The following is a 21,594-nucleotide window of genomic DNA, read 5'->3' on the forward strand; positions in this document are numbered from 1 at the left end:
TTCTCTTCTTCCTCTCCTTGGAAGGAGAGAAGGGGGAGAGCATCTGTCATCTTGTCGTTGATCAACCTGTCCCAAACCACGACACATGCAGGAAACTATTTCCACTCCTCAGGGTTGAGGTGCATGAACAAGAGCATTTCATATGCAGGATGGGTCCACGCTGTGGAGAGAGGCCTTACCCCAGGCTCCCAGCTCCATGGGACATACTTTTAGTTGAGAACAGCTGGCTCTATCGTAGCGTGTATTAGTCAGTGCCTAGTTATTTCAGCATGGGGTCTGCCAGAGCCATGCTGTTATCAGTACGTGAACTTCCTCACCTAAAGCTGGGTCACTTCTCTTTAAAATAATGGGGCCAACCCTGCTACAGCCAACCCTGTTCAGCCGAGCGACACCAGTGTGCTTTGCCTACAGGAAGATGGAAGCATCCAGGATTTATAAACCAAAGAACTACCATAGTATACCAACTGAACAGACAGTTAACAAGCACCAACAAGCCCTTATTAGGCTTGACCTGTTGCCCAACAAAACACATGTTTTCTGAGAAACCAGACTTTAAAAGGAAAACACACAAAGAGTACAGATTTCTAACAGGATTTATAGATCGCAGCTATCCCAGCAAACAAAGTGACAAGAAACACAGTTTCTCAGTCATTTGTTATCCCCTGACTCACAAGTAAAAGAATTTCACACAAAACAGTGAGATGGGGGTGAACAGTACCACAGGGAACTGTTCTCTGTTCCAGAGATCTTAACACCAGGCCAGCTTCCAGGTCTACACTTCCAGCTCCTTGGGCCATCCCCAGAGGTGTGACTGCACTGTAACCTGGTACTGCTGCCATGGAAAAGGTACTTGGACCCATGCCCACAAAAGCAGCAGACATTCAAAGCTCAATTTGAGAGGGCTCACACATGTAGACTGAATTAATATAAAACTGGGTTTTAAAAGATAACTCCACCTAATTTTACCCAGGCCCTGTATCAAGCGAATCCAGCTACAGCACTGTTTCACAAATGATGCTCAGACCACTCGCACTGCAAACTCTTCCAGTAACTCACATGAAAACCAAAACAAACCTTACATAAAAGCGTGATCCAGCCATCACTGCCTTCCACCAGAAGGTCACTACAGAAGTTTCTACGTCCTGTGGCATCAGCACACAGTTTGGCAGAGCAAGACAGACAGTACAATAGCTGCTGACAGCTGCAGAGGCACAAGTGCCCCTGCGCAGAAGTACTACGGTCCCCAGCACAGCCGTGCAGACAAGGCAGGATGCTCAAACAGCACTGAGGGTACAAGTCACTTGCAAAAGGTGACTCCAGAAATCACATTGGTGAAACACATCAGGATAAACAGCAGTGCCTCTTCTAACTCTACCCAACATCAGCAGGAACAAAGTCCTGCCCTGTGACAGGGTTGGAGCTCTCTCTCACCACAGGAAGAGCTTGGAAACAAGAGTTGTCACAAAGAGGCCACCTTGTGTCAGAATGTTTGTTCTCTGATACTGGCACATAGGACTTGTTATGTGTGATCAGTGGGCAGTACTATTTGGATGTGAAAGAACTAAAATACATCTTGATATCCCTAAGACAGGATTTCCTCCTTCAGATGCCCAACCCATTCAGAAAGCAGAGTCCCTTCCAACAACTTTCCTACTGCTATATTTCAGGCCCCACTGCATCAACACCCACAGGTCAGACCGTCTTGGTCTTTTGTACTATTTATCTACTTACCTTAATGCCCAATGAGTAATTTTCTGCCATTGCCAATACTTCTGTATCATGCATTACTTGCATATTTAAATTTATTTATTGGTAAATACAGACTTGAAATTCTACCAAATTCTTGCTGAGAAAAAGCTGTAGTCCAGCTTGTTATTGCTTTAGCCTCAAACTATACGCTCATGGAGGTGTTTTGCACTCTTGACACAGGAATGAAGTTAGATGAGAAATTATATCCACTGAGATATTTTAGGAAGTGCAAAGTCCCAACATGTCTCCCCAGAGGCCAAGATCTGAAGGCTACAAGAGCTTCCAAAAATATCTGAGTTCCCAGAGTTGTGTTGCTTGGGTCATACAAAGCAGTCATCTGCTAGAAACATACACCATAAAGAACCTCACAGTAGAGATATGAATTATGCTTGGAGAAGGAAAAGGATAACAGCATTACCTGCCTTAAAATCCAGTGTTAAAAAAAGACAGTGGCTACCACTCTGTCACCTGTAATAAATGAAGTTATTAATAACTTAATTAACTGAAAGTTATTAAATGTGACAGAATGGTCACCTCTATCTAAAACAGCTACGCCTTATTGCTGCCCTAGTTGATAATGCACAAAAATCCTTTATCACCTGGGCTGGTGATTCCCCACCAGAAGCAGTTAACGGCCTCCGAAGTAGTAGCTATGGAGTGAGCATGTTGTAAAAAAGGCAATGTCTCCATCTGAAGCCAGAGCCTGAGAGAATTCACACCCTGTACTGTGCTATCCTCACCTTCATCTGCAATCGTCATCAACACAGACCTTATTTTTACCTTACGCTATCTCCTTTTTTAAAAATTGTTGAAGATTCTTGAGCAAAGAGCATTTCACCACAGTAAATTCCGAGACGTCAATTCTGACTCCTCATACTGTTGCTCTCAAACCCAGTAAGAAGGATTTAGTGCACAGACACCTGTATGAACTACCAAATGATCCACTTTGCTTGCTTTTGTGGAGGCAATTAGTGATTCAGCTTGAGAACAGATGGTTTTTCTTTTTGCACGCAGTCCAACCCAGCCTCCGTCTTCCCCAGGAGACTCTGAAGTCCAGAACTGACCAGAGTACCCCAGCCAATTTTATACTGGGAGGAAAAATGCTTCTTGAAGTCTAAGAGGGAAGGACTGAAGCTATCAGCCATGAGGTACAAGCACAGACACTATCGTACCACAAAGCCAAAAGGACTGGAAACACAAGCTTTTCTTCTTCATACATAGTGCAGTAAGGAAGGGGACAGCCTAGCAGCAGTTAAGGAGAAGACTACTGCCATTATGTCAAGAATCCTTAGACATGCTAGCCAAAGAATGTCCCCCAGAAACTGGATAATAAGATTTTGAAGAATTGCTAACTTGTTTTTAACACTGATGGTAACTCTTCTACTCCCTGGTAAGTTGTTCTATTGTTTAAATTAGCCTAAATGACTAAGAATTTTTATCTTCTTTCAAGGTTAATTGTGTTAAATCTCAGCTTCCAACTGGAAAATCTTATTATGATTGTAAACAAGACCTAAAACCCTTATTAGTAGGTATCATCCATGCATAATCACCTGTACAGAACAGACTTGTCGTCTCCCAACCTCTCTTTGATGAGTAAATCATGTATTCAACACCTTACAGTTAAAAAGCCACTCATCTTCCAAGCCCTAGATTTTTTTGGGGTCCTAAACTGATCTCAGAACAGAACAAAATCATGCAGTCACAGTCTTTTCAACTTTGAACATGAGCAAGATCACATCCCTCCTTCAACCTGATGTCCCCCTTTGCATTGTTGAAGCAACTATCTTCAGTGATCACTGGTACTTGCCTAAATCAGTGTTTTTCCAAAGAAAGCTTTCCATCTTAGAAGGACAACTCAGTTCCCACATACTCGGTACTCCACACCAAGCTGCATCAAACACGTTTTTGTTGGATTCGTTGTCAGTTAACAAGCATTTCAAGTTGTTCTCTAACAGTAGCCTTATCTTTCTCTTTCCTCCTCCTCAGATAGTTTTCTAATCACTAACTTTACTGGCAATGTTTTAATGGTATTGTCTCCATGGGTTGATACAGACACTGAACAGGACTGCAACTGACACAGACCCCTGGGGAAATTGACACAAGAAACAGTCTTGATCATTGATGTTTCCCTAATAACTACCTTTTTTATTATTATTATCTTCTATCTTTAAAGAGGATTTTAATCCCTCTTAATGTGTGTTGTGTTTGAGATAAGTATTCCTTTACTTAAAAATCAAAATTGGTCACTTGGATGGATTCAATTGGTTGAGTGATGTTCAACTGTATCAGTATTGCTTTGTATACTCTTGTCAAAATAGATAATATTTGTCTGAAAAGTTGTATATTACCTTATACAAAGTCACACTGAATAGACATTAAACCATTTTTTCAGATTCTAATATTTTTTTTAAACATTCCAAAATTATTTTTATCTTGGATCAACATACGGATAATCAGTTTGTAGCTCTTTGGGTCATCCCTTTCAATTTTTTCAATAGTGAATCCTGGTGGGCAGCATTCCAGCCTTCTGCAACTCCCCTAGCTTACAAGAACTGGCTAAAAATTAACATTAATGAATATAAGAGCTCCTTGATGTGGCTATTATCTTTTGACATACCTTATCTAGATCAGCTGCTTTTAAAATATTAGCTAGCACTGTCTCATCCTCCTTTGTTATAGATTATATACAAAGCCAAATATGGTACAAATACCTCCTGTTACATCATAAACATAGCAAGCCAGGCTTTTTTGTTGGGTTGTTGGGTTTTTTTCCGGGTATTTTATTGTTTGTTTGTTTTTTTCCCAAAGCACACAACTATTTCCTAATTTTATACTGGACCTACACCTAGATCTTTCCTCTTTGCATGTAAAAGACTGGTGCCTTCTCTGAACCTGCATCACCAATATCTTCACAACTAGCACATTTCCTTTCTCACCTGCTGCTTTGCTTAAGTTTGCAGTTATATTCACTGCCATTTACTTCCTCCTCCTCTTCATCCTCCCTGCCTAATGTGCAGAATGCTTTGTGTTTTATTAACACAGTTCCACTGACTGTGGAATCATGCCTTTCTGGCCATCAGTATGATTTGGTTGAATACTTTATAGCTTCCATTAACACTACCCTTTTAAAGATACCTTCCCGGGCAGTTATCCTGCCAATTGTTTAAACTCGAAGAAACAGACTCTTCTAAAGCTCCTTACATTACTGCCTGATGCCATATTCTGTTTGCACAAAGTAAATACAGACAAATAACAATCACTGGTACCTAGGCAACCGTGGGATTTCAGGTCAGCTATTAACTCTTCTTTATCTGCTAGAACAAGGTCAACTATTGATTTATTCCACGGTGGGTGTAGAGCTGTGTGCATTAAAAAAATGACCTATTCCTTCTAGAAGCTTTCTGGAAGTCTTTTTATTGGCATCATGAAATGTCAAGTAAATATTACCTGTTTTAAGCAGACTATTTTATTTGCCTCCCTATAAGAAGCATATACATAAGGAAGCGTTTCTTCCATTGCTGAGGATCTCTCACAGATCTGTTAGAAACACGCAATAGGTGAGAGGTGGTTGGAAACCCGAATAACTTGAATTTGTCAGGAAATCCTTGTTTGCAGCTCTCAAAAATCTTGAGGGTGTTATGTAATAACCATTTAATCACACATGGGACAACATGTCTGAAGTCCACCTCTACTCAAGTCTGGACGAAAGCATTAGCTAATGTTCTGCGCCCCAGGCCTGGGCTGACCTCTCGCATGCTGTTCCATCCTCAGGGGACTTCTTTACTCCCTCCCTACCATCACATTCATTTCTTCCTCCACAGCTTTGCTGTCTACCCAATTCCTCTCTTTGTACAGTAGCTTGGGAAAATCACTCCAGGCAAGGATTTTGAGTCTCTCAGATATGACATTGAGGAGATGTGACCTGACACACAGAAGGGAGAGAGGGAGAAGATGGGGGTTACAAGCTAGCCACAGCTGAAGACTCAGACAACCACGAGTCCCCTGTAGGAGAAAGGGTAGGTTTCAGTGAGTCACCCAAGGGAAAGGATCCTGATCCTGAAAAAGAAATAGGACCGAGGAGGATTCAGAGAGAAATGCTCTCCTGCTTGAGGCTCTGAGCATGCCAAGAGACACAGCAGAAAAGGGGAGATCTGTGAGAACCATTGATTATTTCCTTGGCAAAGCAGCAAAGTTCCCTATTACAGGAAAATGGCATGTGCAGTATTTTATGTCCCAGAAGATTAATGATCTTCTGGTGGGCATACGTCTCAGCAAACACAGGGCCAGGAGAACTAACAAAAGGTTTTATAGGAAATATACCACTTACCCCAGTTAAAATCTTATCACTGTGCTGCAACACGAGATGATGCTTAGAACAAAAATAAACCAACAAATAACTTGGGGAACAACATAAACCAGCTCATGTAGTGTATTTCTCCACCCCTTCTATGGGCAACCATTTGGTTCCAAAAAATGATTGGAAACCTTAATGCAAGCAGTTAGGCTGCATTTTCTACAAGTCACTTCTCAGGACAGTAATTCATTCACACTTTGCCTCATTTGCAAAGCAGAGGGAAGAGTCACCAGACAGGGATGTTCTTGTCATTTCCACCTCAACCACATCCCCCACACCAGGAGCACAGGGAGGAAGAGCATCAAGGTGAAGGAGCATGAAAGGGGTCAGCCATCAAGCCAAGCACTGGTCTCAAGGGAAGGGGCAGCAGCAATGGGGAGCAGTTTATGTAAGCGACGCAGCTCCCAGGGGAGGGAAGCAGCAGTAGCACAGAGCAGGACGTGCTAAATACAGATTGTAGCAGGTGGTCCAAGAACTGGCTGTGATTTCAGCAACCGGTTTATCCAAACCGGACGGAACTGCCTACCGCACAGCCCTGCAAGAGCAAAAAAGCAAGCTAACAAACACAAAAGCAGAAATCAGGCGGCTGAGGAGATTCAGCAATCACAGATTGCCAGAAGATGAGTTTCACCCCGAAAACAATTCCCACAGATGTCAAGAATGTGACAATCTAACGTATGAACAACACGGAAGTAAACCCAGGCCTCTTTCAACAGAATCACAGAATCGTAATTTCGGCTGGGACCTACCTCCAGAGGTCATTTAGTGTAATCCCTGCTCGAAGCAGGACTAATGAGATCTGGTTCACCAGACTGTGCCCACTCAAGTTGTATACTTTCAAGGATGGAGGTTCCACAACCTCTCTGGGCAACATGTTCTTGAAGTTTCCCATGTCATAACTTGTGTTTGTTGTCTCTCATCATTACCGACAACCAAAACGGATCTGGCTACATTGTTTCTGTATCCTCTCATCATGTAGTTGCAGACAACAAAAACATCCCCAACTCTGCCTTCTCTTCTCGAAGCTGGGCAGGCCCAGGTCTCAGACTCTGCTCACGTGCCATGTTCTCCAGGCCTCTGATCATATTAGTGATGCCCACTGAGCCTGCTCCAGTGTTTCACCTAGATGCCCCGGAGAGCCCAAACTGGACACAGCATTCCAGATGCCATCCACCAAACGCTGAAGATGAGGGGCATGATTTCCCTGGGCCTGCTGGCTGCACTTCTTACCACAGCTCAGGATGTGGTTGGCCATCTTTGCCGCAAGGGCAAGCTGCTGCTTGAGTCCCATTTGTTATCTATTAGGACCCCCAAATATTTTGCTGCAGAACACTTTCCTAGAAAACCACCTACACTCATGTGAACAAACTCTTCCTCAAAGAGCTTATAAATTGAGAATGATGAATAGCATACAAAGATTAAGGAAGACAAGCTATTTGGTCAAAAGAAACAGAATGTATATCGTACACAATGTAAAATACCATCTGACTTGCACTAGCTTTTCCACATGCAATAGCTAGTTGGCCAATTCCTTGCAGCGATTTTTCATCACAGAAGTGGATCATGAGGAAAGACATAAATATTTCAACAAGTTTCCAAGCAACTGAAAAACAGGGCTTTGCAAGGGATATATTAAGTCTATGTTTCAACCTAGTCTTACTGGGAAATAAGGTGACGTTTCGGGTTGTGTTTTTTTTCCCCGAATCAATTGTTAGGTTACAGTCAACATCTTGATATGAACAACACAGATATAGTTCTGGTATGTATTTACCAGCTGAGGTAAACACTACCAACTGTCCTAGTCCTGCAAATATTTTAGAGTGAACTGACTAAATTGAGGGGAAAGGACTTTCCTTCACATGAATATGCTAGTACCACATGTCCCACCTGTGGGGAAGGAGAATCTGTCATCCCTTAAAAGGTGCTGGTAACTTACCCCAAACATCTGCCGAAGGTCAGGATCTCGAAAGCGGAAGGGAATATTAGACACATGAAGTCGTTTTGGAGTGGATTTGCTCTCGGTATTCTCACTGCTCTGTGTCTGTGATTGCTGTCCATCTGTCTGTGCCCCTCCTTCTGTCTGCTGAAATCAGAAAGACAAAAGTGTGCATTAATGGAAACCACACAAATTCCTTGCACGTGCTTTATCTATCTCTTTTTAGGCATTAGTACTACACTTGCGATTGCAGTATCTCAGCACTTGACAATTATTTTGATTAAGTCAGTAACGCTTAACAATTGATCTGTTGTTCTTCTCCTCCCTTTCCACGAGTAAACAGTAATAAGATCTCAGCCTCCCTCCCCTCAGATCACCTTTTAGCTTAGTAGATTTGCCTTTGGTTTTCTTAAATTGCTTCTTTCTTTTCCCCTGTTCCTCCTCACTTCAGCTGCCACCATATGAAAGCTCTAATGAAGAGGCGGATCTTTCATATCCTGAAGCTGGGAGGTAGTGCCGCCACTCTAATCTCATGTGGCAGGATGTTCATGCAATCATCAAAATCCCACAGCTGAAGTGGCAGCTCTTCACTGGGCCAATACCAGAAATGCATCCCCAGGCAAAACGGCATCTGCTCTGTCAAGCTCCCTTCAGAGAAACATTACCCCAAAAGAAGGTCTATAATTAAATGGTAAAATCCATATATGAACAGCTTACGGATGTCTTTGATCAACTTTTCTCGTGCATTTAAAAGTCAGCCCAGGGACAAGAAACAGCCATTACATTCCAGGATTTATAAAAATTCTAAATGCTACTTTCTGCTACCAATTCCACAGCTAAAACAATAGAATTTGTGCCAGTGCTGACTGATACAGTGAAGCCAGGTCAAGCAGCAGGCAGAGGTACTTGTGCATAGAGCAAGTGCAGCAAGAAGGCAGGGCAGTAAGGGAGACCAGTGTGCCAGAGACCTATGGCTTGATGAGAAAATGGCATTTTTTCCCCACTTGAGTCAGAAAAATGACCTCAAAAACTCAGAGCTCCAGAACAAAGCAAACTACGATTTGGTTGCTTTTATTGCTCTGTCCCTTTCCAAGGCAAGCATTGACAGACCAAGGTATTCAAAAAGCACTCACCCACTCCCTCCATCTCTCCTGCTGCTTGCCTCAGCCTTCTAAGAGTCATGCTTTGACTACCTGTGTGATGCACTTTTTAAGTGTCATTTCATTTCTTTAGATGTCAACCTGACTTCTTCCTTAACCCATCAAGTGAAAAGAAGTTCTACGAGAAGCCAAGGACCGTGTAATTGCTAGAGTCAGACTTTTTAGGCACCTTCAAGAACACACACACAGGTCTTAAACTAACAATTTAAGAGTAGGAGGGGGTTTTTTATTGTTTTGGGGCTTCCGCCCCCCTCTTGATACACAATTTGTGTACCAAAGAGGAAAGAAATCTAAGGGGAGCTGCTCACACTGACTCCCCAGCCACTGACTGGACTTGCTAGACTGCTCTGCACATCATTCAATATACAACACTTGGTGAATATTTGGAAAGAAACATCTCTCCACAGATTAACTAAACTGGGGACATTAAGGGACCCTCTTCTGAAACATCTCTTACAGACATGACCTTGAACTTCTATATTGGCTATAAAGCACTAACAAGAGCAAGCAAACAGTAAGCACTGGGGTCTTGCCATGCTGAGCAAAGCAGTGGCAGCTTTCCATTTTTTTTTTAGTAAGGCTGCACTGGCAGCACAAAACGTATTTGATCTGCTTAATATAAATTAAGCTGTGATAGAAAGAATGGAGACGCTGCCCTGCAAGTCTCCCCACCCCTCAGAGCCACGGAAGTATCAGGAGAAGCCTAGCAGGATGAAGCATTTTTATTTGGCTAAGACTCACCCATGCCCAAAACATCAAATTTTCAAGAACCACTGAAACTTGCATTTGATCATATCTAAAAAAGATGCCTCCCTCTCTCCAAGTTCCTCCTCTTCTCCTGGCCTCACCTCTATGACAAAAATCTATCTCCAAACATACAGAGTGCACCCTAAGGGAAGAATCAATGCAGCTGGCTTATGATTAAATCACACTATGCTATTTGGTGGTTTTATTTTTATGACTCCATCAGAGTCCTTTGCTCCTCAGGGCAGATCTGTCCAAGAACAAAACACAGGGGTAGCCCATCCATCACCACCACGCACGATGCCTGCAAGTAAGTGCTCCAAAATAACTCCCCAAAATCATCAACACTCCTGCTAAGAGGGATCTCCACACTCCATTCTGGAGCCCTGCCAGTGCAGTTTGCCAAATGCCCTGTTTTCTACGGCGCTGCAAGGAATTGGGAATTGGGCAAACACCCATGCACAAAGGTGCATCTTCAAACACGCACACACTACTGCATCTTCTGCAGCGTGAATGAGGAAAGGCACAGGTTCTGAACGGTGACAACAAAACTGGTTTAGTCTTCAAATTCAAATATAGGTTGCACAGGACTGCATCTACTGCTTCCACAGGGGAGGAAGCCAGGAGGTCATCTGCACGCCTCTCCCATCCATTTGTTCGCAGGCAGAGGGCAGAGCTTTCTTACCAAGGGTGCAATGCATCGTGTACAGTGAGTGGCCTGCTCAAAACCATCCACAGCTGTTCCTGCATATGGCAGAGAGCTGTCGCCACACAGCAGTCATTTTGCAGCACATGTGATGTGTACAATAAGGCAAAGGCTTCAAAGAGAAGAAACAATAGAAGGAACAGGGGATCTTGGGTCCACTCTTACCTTTTTGACTACACTAGGAGTCCCCAAATGCTTTTCAGGCTTTCACATATCCTGATTTTTCAGCAGTCGTTTAACTTTAAATACCTTTTCTCTCTGGATGCTGTAGCTCCCTCATTTCTATCATCCACAGCCCTAAGGTAAGATTTGAACTTTCAGCCGCTATAACATTAGCTCAATGCATTTGTCTACTGCCACACATTCAGCTGCAACACAAATGAAAGAAATAGTCTCCTCAGATCTTGCTTTTTTTCCCTTCCTTTTATAGTTACTCCTTGCCTTAATTCATTAGGAAGGAGATGAAAGGAAGGGCCTGAAGCCTGTTCTCAGGCAGCACATAATGGAGACTGGCAACAGCACTACTCTGACCAAGCCAGATGATAAAAGCCCGCGTTTCACCGAGTGCCCACTCCCCACCCCGACTCCTTCCCCACACCGAGTTTCAGCACGTCAACACTTCACAGCAAAGAATCAGCCCTCTCCCTTCGCTACAGACAGCGATTCGGCTCAGAGGAGAGCTAATCCATGTTCCCTAGGTCTCAATGCCTGTCATCAGGCAACACGGAGACACGCTGCGACAAAGATCCTGCGTCTGAAAACGGTATTGGATCCACCTCACCTCCTCAGCACAGCCTGGGTAACATACACTTACGGGGGCGATAATGTCATTCACGCCTGCACACGCGAGCTTTGAGCTCTGCTCAAGGTCACTGAGAAATGCATCAGAGTTCAGGACACGTGCAGTATGTGCTTCGCTTTTAACTACTTGCTGCCTGTGCCCCCCTGCCAGCTCCTCCCTCACACCCGCCAGCACTAAGGACACCCTGAGCAAGAAGCAGCAGCTGTAAAGAGAAGCATGGACATATACATGTGCACCTGAGCGTGTAAAAGGGGAGAAGGACACCTAGCAACATGAGGGTATTCTGAAAGGTTTGGGGGCTGCTCTACAACTGTCTTGCCACATCTTGACTTGACTCTTTTGTCCTAAAGCAGCTGGTGAACAAGCAATTGCTGAAGATTTCTCCTCGGCAGGAGAGAGGCAGGAGCTCCAGCACCACCTGAGCTCCGAGCAGATCTCCATCTGCATGGCCAGACAGAGGGGCTACCTCCCTGACAAGCCAGACAAACACCAATGCGACAGGCCAGCACAGGGACTATTAATACCCAGCACATTCTGTTTCCATCTCCCACTTGCTTCTAGAACTGGAACCGCGTCAGGTCCAAGTTATAGAAAAGCAAAAAACAACCCCCTGTCCTTTCCCTCAGGAAGCAGGCGGTCCAAAATGTTGTGAATCATAATGAGGAGGTTAAGAGCCATAAATCACTGCAAAGAAAATATTTACAAAATACAAACTGTAACTAATAACTATATTTAAAAGGGGACTTGGGTGGCTTACAAAATCTGGGAGACAGACTGGGTTCACTCTGCTTGTTTGGATCAAGTGCTTAAGGAACTGTGTGGAGGCAAGGACTGAAAGCTATGACTGGCAGAAGGCAATCTTCCCATTGCAAAGGAGAGTGCAGACAACGCGGGAAGACCTCTGCAACTTCTCGCCAAGAAACCACATCAAAACAACCAGTCCCCCATCAACGAGTAGATATCCAGCGAGCAGGTCTGGTGGAAAAATGAGTGAAGAATTCGGCACCAGATACAAACCCCCTCTCCTGCCTCACCACACTCGACCAGAGTAGACTGAGGTCCTACACATCCAAGAGCAAAGGGCATGGGAATTTCTGCTACTTAGACTACACTTGTTGAGCAGACAGAAGACTGCAGGGCTAATAATCACCTTTCAACAGCAGTAAATACAATTTTAGAAGTATATCCATGTACTTGATTTTTCAGAGATACCAGTAGTGTTACACTGAAAAAAACTGGGCTACATTACAGGCACAATTAAGAACATGCCCAAATGCTTCGTATGCCAAAAATTGGACAAAAAAAAATAAATCACTCATGATGGACAAAATAATTTCTGCTAAGCTTTTAACTATTTTCAATACAGTCCCATTAATTCAGGGCATATTTCTTCTGATTATAATTTACCTGCTTTCAGAAACACTGAAGCTTAAGTAATTTTGTTCACTTTCCTCATGAAATAAAGATATACCCCACCTGAAGTCACAATACAAACTGACATCAGAAAGCACACAGGAAGCTTTGCTACCTATCCTGCACAATGAAGACATCTCTGATGAGTCAGGCAACATTTTCCATGCAGTGATGTTTAAAATTACTTGGTTTCTCTGAGTAATATTTTTTCCTAGGATTCTTTGGTGGTTTCTTCTTTTTTTTTTTTAATTTTTTCTTTTAATGAAGTGGTGAAATGAAGCCCCTGGAAGGCCTGCTCTGCTGGGCACAATGCCAAACCCTTTGTGAGCAGTTCCAGCCCATTCCTTACAGGGATGCCCTGACCAGAAGGAGGAGGTTGCAAGACTTCCTGAGCTAGTGGTCACCCCCAGACCACTCCATTGACAGCAGCAGAAGAGCAGCCACACAGTGACAGACTAATGTCCATCCATTTCACTATCTTCTTTTTGACAATGGCCAAATAAAACATCTGTGGAAGAACATAAGAATAGAACAAATGTTTGCTGATGTTTCTCCAGCAGTGTCCCAGCTTCCAGCAAACTGAGCCAGTTCACATCTTTGTAGCCAGTCACTGGCCATGAACCTATCACCCATGAAATGGTTTAATGAGTTTTTTGAGGTTTTTTTGAGCCTGTTTAAACTCTCGACTTCCAAAGAATCCCATGGGCAAGAGTTCCACAGCTAAATTCTTCATCATATGGAAAGAACAAGAAACAAACCCCTGTTTTTTTCAGTATGTGCCACCTGATTATTTCCTGCACGCATCCTAGTAAGTGAATAGGAAAGTTCCCTATTTAATTTCCCATAGCATTCAAAATTCTATGTACATGTACTTGCCATATGCCTTCATTCCTGTCAGCTGTTTTCCTAAGTGAAGATTTCATTTCTTCTCATAAAGAACCTGGTACATCCCTTTCATCATCACTATTATCCCTCCCTGTACTACTTCTAGATACGCTATAACCTTTGAGAGAAATGCAGAAGTATCGCAGCTGTATACTCTAACATAATGATATTTGCTGATTTATTTCCTATTTCTCTTTCAAAATAATTTTTAAATCTGCCTCACTAGATGCAAGTCTGCAAGTACTGACAATAATCTGCCTCATACTCAAAATAATAAAATAATCTGCCTCATATTCAAAGCAAATTCCTGATGTTAAATGTCAGAGTTTGCTACCTCAAGACAGCAGTTTCCAAGCTGAGGTGGCCAAACAATCAGCAGTGAGCTACTCATTTGAAGCTACTTCTTCCTTGTGTCTACCTGCTCAGCAGTATCAAGAGATAAGTGAGGATATTCATTAAACATATTCTTCACCTGAAATACCTCACATGAGCAATTGCTTTAATTACTAAAGTGATGAAAAATAATTACAGAGGAAAATTCTGCAATCTCAGACTAGTCAAGAAACACCCAAGGGAAAGTCTTCATTATAACATCATCCATGTGTTACAAAGTCGGATAGGAAGCTTTGGTGCTGTTGGCTCCCTTCTTTCCAAACCCTTGCTAGATGTCTGGGGCACAGCCAGGTGATCAAGCAGCTTCCCTGCCTTGCCTCTCAACACGATATATAGGGGTGCCCGGCCACAGATGTGTCTCCTTTAAGAAATCAGAAAGTCAGTATCTCTTTATGCTATAGCAGGTGAGTTAAATACGTTTCAGTACGGCACATCAAGAAGCCGAGAGACACAATGCTCTGTAATTAAATAATGCTTTATATTGGTTCATGACAAGGTAACACCAAGGCAACAGCACCTGCCATTTTCATGCGAAGTAATTTACATAAACTTATTCCTCTACTTCTGTACCTCCAGCTGCATTCTGTAATTTATACAGACATACAAATTCTTCCCTCTGACATTAACAAGAGAAATGAGTTGAATAATCAGCTCACAGTATTAAGTGCATTGCATTTACTATCAAGCAAGCTTTTTTAGTTCAGCGGATGATTAATCTTCCCTCTGTGGGTAGAGTACCAGGAGATGCAGCGAGCTGACAATCGCTCTCGGCTCCTGGCCATGCACTCCATACACTTACCTTGCAACAACAGCATTTGCTGGATCCCTCCAAGAGCTGCTCTAATTCATTAACCCAGCAAAAGAATTGGACAGCTTTCTGCCAGGTCAGTGAATTAAAGTGGCTCACGTAAGGAATGCCAGAGCCAGTAAACAGGAGTGGGAGTTTGCGCTTGGAGCCAGATCTCTTCTTTCTGACAGCAGTGAATCTTTAGATCAGCTCAGCTGCCAGAGGTACTGCAGCCTAATTAGCATCTCCACTTGCAGCTCTCTGTGCCGGGTGCCTCCATTAGGAATAAGCGCACTAATGTAAACCAAGAAGGGGGAAGGGGGAAGAAACCACCCTAAGAAGTGAAATGCAACATGTCAACGGTTTAAGAGACAGGCTGCACGAGGCAGGCCGAGTAGGCCAAATATGGTCTGGTACCTCAGTCTATTTTTAATCCAGGTCTTTCAGCTGTGCTTTGGGACAGTATCAAGAGAAAGGACAGATGCTTGGAGATGAAGACCGGGAGACCCACATGCCAGGCAAGAAACAAAGCCCCACAGATGAGGCTCGATCCTAAAATAAAAAAAGATTCCAAAATATTAAGCTGTTTGTATTACACCACCTATTGTGCCAATTTCTTTTCTGTGCCCTTGCTCAGAGAGCTTTGAATGCTTTCCACCACACTCAGACCTCCAGAACCAAGCTCATCCTTAGCTGATGACACCAACCAGTCATGCCCCTTTGCTCGGGGCTTTTAGACTGCGTAGGAAAGCATGGACTTTGACTCTCAAAGTTTATTTTACTTAAGTTCACTGCTGATGTTTGACCTCATGCTTCCAGATCACTGTCTATTAACTCAGCCCCATTAATCTCAAATCATTCAATCTGGTTTGCCCGCCAGAATCTGCCAAGTTTCTATGAAAAGGTGCTCCCACCCAGTGTTTTAGGGACCCCGTTATAGACCCCATTACATTGCTGCATAACATTTTATCAATCAGACAGAACTCCCCTTTCCTCCATGAGGGACCTTTAAGTCACCCCACATTCTCTGTTACTTTTGTAATTCTCCTAAAGGCCACCAGCCTGAAAAAGCAGGAAATCCCCACCATCTGAGCACACCTTTTGCTATCTTGCTCTGTCCTGCCAACTGGACCAAGCACAGGCCTTGTTCTTAAAAACAAGGAGAGACCTTATCTGTCTGGCTGAAGGAATTTCTGAATCATCCCATGGGAGCACAGGCTTCAAGTCAGCAGCTAAAAAATCTGCCGGCTGCTCAGTCTGGGGTATCGCCTTCACACACGACAGCAGCTGCGCCTGTCAGTCGCAATAATGGGAGGGAAGGATCATATATCACCCACGATGACTTTTGTTTGAGCAAGACAACAAAATGGTGAAAGGAAAAAGATGCCTTAAAGCATAGCAGCCTAGTCCACATGGATTGAACATGTATGTCAAACGAGTAATAGGCAGCGTATGTGGCGGACAAGATCCTTGATGTTAGCTCTGGATGTTCAAGGTGAAACAAGCAACCCATTCTGATGCATTTTAATAGCATGCTTTAGCTTGAGTAACTACTGAGCCTTCTTCCTTCCCCTAGTTCCTACATCATTAATCAACGTACTGAGAAGGAGAAAAGTTACAAGCAATTACATCCCAAAGGCACCCCACAGAATCAAAATAACTTTATACAGAAGGAGTCCTAGACAGAAAGATAAAGGGACGCAAGAAGATCTAGGACCCCGTGCTTGTGAAAGTCTGGCATGTGAAAAGCCCTTGGCTGAGGCGCCTTCCCCCTCCCCCCTGGATTGCTTCATGTGCCACCATCTGGGATCCTCGGGGTTTGATCAGTCCCAGCCGTAGCAGCGGCAGCAACGCGCTCGTCTGCACCCTTTACCCCTTCCCAGCAAACTACAGCCTGCCAGCCCGGCTCTGCACGCTCAGCTCGGGCATCTTGAACCACGTCAAACGGTCAGAGCAGACGTGCCCACCTGTTCCCCACAGCCAGTACAAGCGTTACGTGTTATTCAGCCTGTTTCTCGGATAACCCCTGCCAGTCAGGCTCCCTCCGCAGCCTCCTGGCAACACTGCTGCCTCCCAGCAGTCTCCCAGCAACGCTGCCTCCCGCACAGATGGGCTCCCAGTCCCTCCTCGCAGGCTAGCCAGCCTCCCCGTGCGCCGCGGGCTCCCCGGAGCCGGCATTAGTTGATGAAACACAGAGCTTGGCCCTGCAGCGCAGTGGAGATGGCTCCTAATATGGAAGAGAAGCGGGAGGGTTGGCAAGAGCTTACATCCAAGGTCAAGGCTCGCATCATTTCCATTAAAAAGAAACGCTCTTGAGCTCTGGGCAAGGCTGGGAACAGCAAAAATACACGGGGAAAGCCACTGCCCTGTTTTATTTCCCCGCTTCTAGCTTTCCCGTCCAACTGGCAGTGCTCAAGATCGCTGTTTGTCGGAGATGGGCAGCCCAGATCTAATGGGTTGGAAGGACATTGGACAATCTGGTACTAAAATGATGACTTGCATTTCTGCACACTGCATCAGCTCTAAGTTTTATTCCCAGCCTGATCTCATCTCATCCAGATTTGTGTTAGCTGAGAAAGCCACCTAAAGTTCCCCTTCTGCACTATCAACGTGCTTTACAGGGTCTGTACTCTTTTTCTTCTTCAAGACACTCAAAGTTACCTTATCAAAATCATAACCAGCGGTGTCAACCGTGCAGCCACTGCCCAGTGCAGAAGGAGCAGAGGTGCACGCCAGGAACCATGCACCCTCGAGCTGGGGCTATCAGTTCTTCCCATCGTTGGCACTGAATTCACCCAGTACTTGCAGGGGGAAAAATAATCTTTACGAGCCAAACACCCAACTACAAGTAAAACTGAAAGCATTAACAGATTAAATCCGCCCCTGAGCACCGAAGGCTCTCACCATAAGGCTCTTTATTAGGAAGTTAAGTCTTAACAAGTGGCTTAAGGGGTGGATAAAGCTTTTCCTGGGATAATCTGCCAGCATGTTGCCCAGTGCCAGTTCCAGGCCATGGGAAGAAAAAAGCAAAAAAAAAAAATATAAGAAGGTGAAAATCTGTTTGGCAAATGGATGCCCAGTACCTGAGAGGTCCTCTCCTATCTTTGCCCTCTGAAGCTCCCTGCCATGTTCAGAAAGTCAAAGAGAAGTATTTTTCTACTCTGCTAGCTTCCTGAAAACAAAACCACATCGGGATTACACCTACAATGCATGTGCTCACCCTAATCCTTTGTACCATCAACCTTCTAGAATTTGCCTCCATCACATTCATTTGAACTGTTCGCCTATTAACACAAGGTAATTAACACTTTTGTAAAGGACTGACTTCAGACAATGCACCATGATCCCTAGTACTACTGTTCTTTGCAGACACCTATTTATGAGGGGAACACGCACAAAGGGAGAAGCAGGAACCCAATAATGGAAGGTCAGAAGCTAGGTTTTATTTCTAATTCTCTCCTTTTCAGGTCTACAGCCAATATTTGCTGCGTACTTAAATCTAGTCAAGGGCTGGTTTTTCCCCAAGCGCTGTGCTGCTCTCCTGGCTCTGCACCCTCCTGCACTTACTGCAAGAGATCCGTTCTGCGTGCTGGCCGTGTTCGTGCTCTGCTCTCCATGCGGCTGCGTGCTTCCGTAGAGCGTCAGATTGTGCTCGCTGGTCTGGCCTGCATAGTCCTGAGTGTGTGGCACCCCATACTCTGTGGGAATCCCGTTCTGTGGGGGTGGCGGAAATGGGATTGTGGTGAATGGCTGCACCATTGCATCAGGAGTTGCTGCTGGCTCCTGGTTACCCTGCAGAAAAGGGAAAGGAGAAAATAGCTTTATACAACAGAAGATGGATCAAAACATCACCCTGAGAAATGATACACGCACATGTTCATGTGAATAACCCACCCAACACGACACTGCACAGTGTTCTAGTCTCTATCAAAGAGTATGCCTCGCTCTGCTGAGCCATGACACTGTTTTCTTAGTCTTTTTTGGCGCAACTTTCTCGCTACCAGGTGGTACATGGAGAACAAATTATGGGGCTTGCAAACTGCATACCCCTCTGATCTCACACAATAATGCACAGTAAGGCATTATTCTGGAAGGTGGAAGAGGCACTGAAACATCAAAATGGAAGAGGAAACACAGAAGAACAGGGTTCTTTAAAATATCTAGAAGTACCATATCTGGGTCCATCTCCTCCAGCCTGACCCTCATGGCTCTGCTCACAAGCAAGCACACAGCACGGTGCAGAGCCTATTTCTCTGTTCCGTTACAGTGAGAAAAAAAACTACTCATTTTAAAACTGATCTGTGCAGCAGCCTCTTCCTTTGCTCTGGCAGCACTGAGTACAGAGCACAAGCGCTCAGGTACCAGTCACTGGAATATCCCATTTGCTTTGTGCTGACTGTGCAGAAGAGAACGAAGAGCTGTGGGACCTGAGATGAGAACACAAGCCTGGAGCACACTCACTCTCTTCCCAGTCCTGAGCATCACTACCATTACACAAGGCATTAATTACCCACTCCTCCCTCAGCTCAGGGTATCCCACAGAGACCTTTACGCTAGGACAGCGTAAAGCTAAGACTTTTTAGCAGCTTTTAGCACTGCCTTAGATGTAGTTGACACCAACCAGATGACTCAGAAACAAAGAGCTGACCATGCAAAAAATATCCCCAAAAGACAGTAAAAAAACCCTACCCCACCATGCCCGAAAACCACCCGAAGCCAGCATGAAAGCATGCAGCCCTGCAAGGATCTCACGGCAGGGTGAACAGGGAGCTGCATTCAGCCACCTGGGGCAAAGGAGAACAGCCTTGACATTGAAACCCAGCCCTGGGAAGCCCAGGCTGCTGCACCGCTCCTACTGCTTCCACCGCCGCAGCAAAAAAAAAAATATAAATAAATAAATCCATGGAAAAGATTTATGATAGGAGGGCTGTTTGATTTATGTGCGTGTCAACAGACTAATCCTGACTTTAAATTTTGGCTGCTGTTCCAGCCCAGGGTCCTCCCCCACAAAGCCCGGAGGTGCTCGAGCCTATTCTGACACCAGCATGCTTAAATCGATGGAGTAAAAGAGAAGCAGACCTTATCCTGCGGATAGGAAAGGCAGAGGGGGAATTACCAAGCAGCCTTTCAGCAGAGAGCGTGCAGGGGCTGACGGACCTCCAGTGAAGCTGGACAAACCTTGCAGTCCCTTTTATCAGCCTACCTGCAGCTTTCCCTTCCGGGCGAAGGAAACAATGATAAATGCAGCGCACCTCCAGCCAGCACCGGGTCATTCAGACACTGGCTGAATCCCAAATTTGCTCTGACATTAGTCTATCTGGTCTGCCTCCCCTGGGGGCCACGTGGCCAGGCGCTCCCGCAGCTGGGGAGAAGGAGAGGGAAGGGCATTCAATACCACTTAGCAGAGCCCGAGCTGCAGCCTTGGCCCCAGCCGAACCACGGACGGTTTCATTAACTAAAGTCCCGCCGCGGCAAAGCCTCGCTGCCTGCAGAAACACAAAACTCTGCAGCCTTATCTGAGAAAGAAAAAAAAATATAAAAAAAAAAAAATCAGGCAAGTGTGCCAGCAACGGCCAGTGCTCGGTTCTTTCACGCACTCCCCCGAGCCGTTGCAGCCCTGCATGGCGGGTTAGCAGCTCTGCGGAGGTTTGTCACACACCGAGCACATTTTTCTGAAAGCAGGACAGGGTGGTGGGTTTTTTTTCACCCCCCTGCAAAAAGGCAGGCAGCTCCACCAGCCTTCCACTTCTGCTCACACACTTTGCCATTCTCAGCTCGGAAGCAGGGAGGTTGTGACTCAACCTAACCCATCACCAGGATCCACAGGGGGAGTTTTACCAAGGGGAGGGAGGAGAGGCTGAGCGATGGCCATCCCACTGCAAACCAGGTGTCTGCTGCCCCATCGCTCACCTACTCGGGCTATTTGTCCCCTGTCACAACAGCTCCACTCTGCCTGCACACTGCCTTCTTATTTAATTGTAGCAAACACTCTGTGTGCTTCCCCGTAGCCCACATTGTCTCCCCCTTTCTTGTGTTTAAAATAAGAGCTAAATATGAAACTGATGTCTTTTTTTTTCCATTTCAAAAATTGGTAGGAAAGATGCAGTAGCAGAAACTATTTTCAATTTTCTTAGAACCAGCCAGATTTACAAGCCAGTAGTACCCCAGATAGGAGGAAGAGAATGCTAATTAGCCACAAACAAAACCTATTCTGCTGTCCTCTCAACAGTGCAGGGCTGCTCCCCAAAGGACACGCTCCAGCATTTTGTTTAATCTCACTCTTAGACTACTTAAAATGCCAGCCCATAAACCTTATATAATCTTATTTTCAATGTTTTTACCCTTCAGTTAATACTGTTCCTTCCAGTTTAAACACATTTCAACTTTTAAAATATTTTCTCTCCCTTCTTCAATTATCTACAAATGTTTGAAGGACAAAAAATGCTCGCTCTCTCTTCTGTTGCTTGTGGTGTTTTGATAATACATATTTATTTTGAGCTTAATCATACCACCAAAATATCCTGGTAACTTTATTTATTACTTCTCTCTGACCTTCCTAAGATTTTCAAATAAGGGATTTTTGGTGCAGAATGAAATGTTTTTAATACTATTGTCACTTCCCTCCTCCCTCCCTTCCCCCCCCCCCCCCCCTTTTCTTCCCATCC

At 44.6% G+C, this 21,594-nt stretch overlaps 1 protein-coding gene across 13 annotated transcripts in view; it reads right to left on the minus strand.

The window, feature by feature from the left end:
* Positions 1-21,594, minus strand: part of RBFOX2 (RNA binding protein, fox-1 homolog (C. elegans) 2) — a 180,485-nt gene that overhangs the window by 43,422 nt on the left and 115,469 nt on the right. For 12 of the 13 annotated variants that reach the window (XR_001414279.1, XM_014963614.1, XM_014963607.1 and 9 more), the window contains 2 exons: positions 18,497-18,721; positions 8,040-8,186 (listed from right to left, as the gene is read on the minus strand). Coding sequence is in view for 12 of the 13 variants with exons in the window: in XM_014963614.1 (XP_014819100.1) it covers positions 8,040-8,186; positions 18,497-18,721 (372 nt within the window). In the remaining variant the exon portion in view is untranslated. The remainder of the gene's footprint in view (positions 1-8,039; positions 8,187-18,496; positions 18,722-21,594) is intronic. The other variant, XM_014963608.1, reaches the window with a different exon arrangement.

This window comes from Calidris pugnax, unplaced genomic scaffold, assembly GCF_001431845.1.
Source record: "Calidris pugnax isolate Ruff unplaced genomic scaffold, ASM143184v1 scaffold44, whole genome shotgun sequence".
Classification (NCBI taxonomy): Eukaryota; Metazoa; Chordata; class Aves; order Charadriiformes; family Scolopacidae; genus Calidris; species Calidris pugnax.